Here is a 4,177-nt window from a genome sequence, read left to right on the forward strand (position 1 = left end):
ATTAATATTTAAGAAATATTAATATCTTTAGCAACATAATTGATGAGTTGGCAAAGAGAAGATGAAGTGGAGATGGAAGGTGAGTTGGAAAAGAGATTAAATAATTAAGAAAATATTTAATACTTGAGACTGTAAGATAGAAGAATAATCATTAAATATTAAATATTTAAATGATTGAAGAAGATAATTAAATATTAGATATTTAAAATATTTAATTAATTGATCACAAGAATAATTAAATATTAAATATTTAATTAATTAGAGGAATATGATAGATGAATTAATTAATAAAATATCTCAATTAAATTAATTAATAGAAAGACACAAAATGAATTAAATTAATTAATTTTTTCAAATTAACTATTTAACAGAAAAATAAACATTAAATAAATATTTATTTAATCGTTCATAGCCAATTTTTATGTGTCTACAAATATAAAATTGTATCAACAATGAAAATCAATCAACCTATTTATGATCTAATTATATAATAATAAGCTTAAAACAATAAAAATTTAATATCATAATCTTAATTATTTCTCATAAAACCTTTTAAAAATTAATAAAATATTAAGATTTAAAAAATATCCAATCACTACAATTTCAACAAGATACTCTTTATCATTTTGTCTTTAAATTTTATAATATAAATACAATAAAATGTCCTACAACAAACTCTTTAGGTTGATTATCTTTAATACAAAACTACCCTAATCCAAACAGGAATCCATATATCCAGTTAGTATAAGCATAAATGCTATATTAAAGCTGACTATAATGTACAAATGTAGCCAATTTATCATTTTCCATGTCATATGCATACCATATAGCCTACTTGCTTCTATCAATAAAAGCTTGTTGTGACTATCTAGGGTGAAGGAGTTTGATCTCTGGTACATGAAGGCTTGTTTCAGAAGTTTGGGGTATTTCAACTTCTTTCTGCAACAATTATTTACAGTTATAGGGAATAATCAAACGCAATCCTAGAAACATACCATGTACAGTATATTAATGCTGCTCTATAATTAGAGCTTCTACGTTTGCTTTTCCTTCATTAATCTTGCTCATATAATTGGTCACATACTCCTCTGATATGGTAGATTGATACAATCTAGGATGAGATTCATCAATCAATTCAGGAGCTGGTGCAATCAACACACCATCTTCTGCAAGTAGAAACAGCACAACTGACATCCTGTACTGGTTTGTATTTACCACTGCTTTGTGCTCTGCACTAATGTATTTTCCATTGCTTATTATCTGCCATCATGGAACCCATAATTTATCTTTATAAATCTCAACGATTAAGAGCAAGATATCTTGCATATAAACTGGAAAGCAACAACGTCCAAAATCTATTCTTACAAATAATAGGCAAACCTGAACAGTTGATGCATCATTGGGATTTTTCTCCCAATCAAGGTGTATTTCATAAGAATTATAGAAGAATATGTATTGGATTAATTGTGCAAATTATTGAAGTGGTTGTAGTGCACAATTTTTGGGGTGCTTATAAATAGGTATCTGGTGTCACCTCTAAATGACCACTTTCTGATCAATGTGCACATAATGAATCATCATGCATTCTTCACAAGTACCCAGGAACTGAAATAATAGCTTTGTGCTCTTAAGTCACCTATGGAGACGACCAAAAAATCGTTGAAATTCCATGCACCATTTAGAAAGTTAAGATACACAAAATTAACTAAAATGACTATTGATATCCTTCCTCTACTCTTCATATAAGAAAAAAAAGTGTCAAAAATCTTTTTATTTTTACAATCTAAATTAGACTCAAACTTAGAATCTCTAATTGACTTGCATAAATGCTTTACTGCCCAGCTACTCATCCATTTGAAGTATAGACTATAGATTGTTCTTCCAACATCCCCAGTTATATTGATTTGCTTGGATTTCTTAATCTGGCTATAATATCTTATTATTTATCTAAAACGTCCAATTAACATGTTGGAGGTCTTTGATTTATAGAAAATTGGTAAGATATATGGTTATTTTTATTCAGAGATCAAAATGTACTATTGACTGTAAAATCACATTTTGTACATTTTGATTCCTGAATAGACCATGGTAAAATATATTGGATTATGATTTGACTCCAAAGTTCTACTTTCGAAGTCTATTAAATGCCATCAGTGTCTAGTGTATTCAAGCTCATGAAAGAGCAGTCATGAAGATTGATTCAATTTTTTAATCTGCAAATGATTCCCATAAAATGTAAATAATGATACACTGCAGTAACCCCAAATGCATAGAAACAAAATTATAAGCACAAAGGAAAATTGAACAAGTTAACCTACCTGTAATAAATCACCAATGTTGACAACAAGTGATCCAGGAACAGGGGATACGCTCAACCATTTCCCACCTTTCCGAACTTGGAGGCCCTCAACCTGGTCATCTAGCAGGACAGTGATCACACTCCCATCTGAATGGGGTTTAACTCCATGCACCAAATCTGGCTGAGGGCAAGGAGGGTAATAATTGATTCTGAGCTGAAGCAAGGGTTCCTTAATAAGGGTTTGAACGTAATCAGAGCCCAACCCTAAACCCTCAGAAAGCAGACCTAGCAACTTATCTGCAAGCTTGAGCACCTCTTCTCCATATTTTTCATAGGTTTCCCTTCATAATCAACCCATCAATCAATCAGCATCAATTCATCTAAATTGGCTATGTATGTTGTAATTAACTTTATTTACCTGTATGTGTGGGGTGTTTTTGGCCAGTGTTCAACTGCCATGACAGAGGGTGGGTAGACATAGTGAACAAGTGCATCAACCCAATCCAAGACTGTGTCATCTGAGATGTCAAAGAAGCGGCCATAGCCTTCAAGCATACGAGTACCAGGCCTTACTGGACACTGTTTTCTTTTTTCTTCTAGAGGAAGATCAAAGAATTCTTTTGACACCCGTTTGATCCTCTCCAACAATGAAAGATCTATCCCATGATTTATTACCTTAAAAAACGAATGGCAAACCCCTGAAATTAGCGATCCTGCTAGAAAATATTTAAAATACCCAATTCGGGTATGTAAGTTCTAGTAGTGTTTGTGTACAAACCTGGAAGAAGCCCCAGTCTTGGGATGCTTTGGCTACCTGGGTTACTATTTCTGAGTGGTGAGCTGCTAGATCGATGACAGGAATAGATTGTGGAGCTTCAATTGCAGGGACTGACCTTTGATCTGATGGAAGAATATATCGAGCAGGGACTTCTTTAACTTGACTTTCATGGAGAGTTTGCACCAGATCTATTGGCCTATGTAGTCTCTCAAATTGCTTCAGAAGAGCATCCATCGATGTTGATTGTCTATAGAATTGAAACACAATGAATTCTACTTCAAGAATTCAGGTGTTCGACTCATTAAAAATGCACGATGAATTCTACTTCAAGACGTAAAGTCTTTTAGAGCAATTTAAAAAGTCACTGCTCGGAATCCTGACGTAAGGGAAATATTTTTTTATTTTTATTTTTGTTTTGTTGGAGGGTTTTATATTAAATTTTTCATTATTTTAGTTTTGGATATGGGAGCACACATCACAGTTTGGATTTTTTTCTATTGAAAGTCAAGGATTGGGGAGATTTTTATTTCAAGAATCAGATATTCAAGGCCGAAAGTCTTTTAAGGTAATTTGAAAAACCATTTTTTTTTATTAAAGAAAATGCAGGTTTTGAAGGGGCCCAAAACCCTTTACGAGCAAGACTACGACAGCAAAGCCACGAGAAACAGAACAAAAGGAAAAAACCAGCGAAAACCGAGGAAAACCCACTAAAGCCCTAAAAGCCAGCAGGGCATCCAGGAATCAGATTTTATCTGGGGCTTTAGCCAGGGTGCTGCTAATTTCCTGCAGCTCTTTGATGTTGTCTTTGAGGTTGGGAGGATCCTTGGCTGCAGCAGCCACAACTTTCTTGATACTGGCCCTGGTTCTCTTCGCAGTTCCGCCCGCCGGGGTAGCATCACCACCACTTCCAGTATGGAAGGTCTCTTCTTCCAGGTCAAGATCCACAACCGGTTTAGGAGTATGGTCAAACCATTGTTGAGAATTGTGATCTAATAGATTTTTTTTTGGTTTTGTTGGAGGGCTTTATATCAACCTTATAATCATTTTAGTTTAGGATATGAGAGCACATGTCAAAGGTTGAAATATTTTCTAATTGTGAA

The 4,177-nt window shown here is 33.6% G+C and overlaps 1 protein-coding gene across 2 annotated transcripts; it reads right to left on the bottom strand.

Annotated features, from left to right (window-relative positions):
• Nucleotides 1-734: 734 nt before the first annotated feature.
• On the bottom strand, nucleotides 735-3,431 carry LOC131043676 (oxoglutarate-dependent flavonoid 7-O-demethylase 1). 2 transcript variants are annotated; one of them, XR_009105570.2, is made up of 5 exons: nucleotides 3,078-3,431; nucleotides 2,718-2,974; nucleotides 2,319-2,640; nucleotides 1,381-1,636; nucleotides 1,141-1,260 (listed from the first exon to the last, which is right to left on the bottom strand). XR_009105570.2 is itself a non-coding variant. In XM_057976907.2 (4 exons), the coding sequence occupies exons 1-4, from the start codon at nucleotides 3,309-3,311 to the stop codon at nucleotides 1,009-1,011; spliced, it is 1,065 nt and encodes a 354-aa protein (XP_057832890.2). In that variant the 5' UTR covers nucleotides 3,312-3,429; the 3' UTR covers nucleotides 735-1,008. The 2 variants fall into 2 exon arrangements, 1 of the variants encoding a protein (XP_057832890.2); XM_057976907.2 differs by lacking the exon at nucleotides 1,381-1,636 and having other exon boundaries at nucleotides 735-1,260; nucleotides 3,078-3,429.
• Nucleotides 3,432-4,177: the final 746 nt, after the last annotated feature.

The sequence above is a fragment of the Cryptomeria japonica genome, chromosome 8, assembly GCF_030272615.1.
Source record: "Cryptomeria japonica chromosome 8, Sugi_1.0, whole genome shotgun sequence".
In the NCBI taxonomy this organism is placed as follows: domain Eukaryota; kingdom Viridiplantae; phylum Streptophyta; class Pinopsida; order Cupressales; family Cupressaceae; genus Cryptomeria; species Cryptomeria japonica.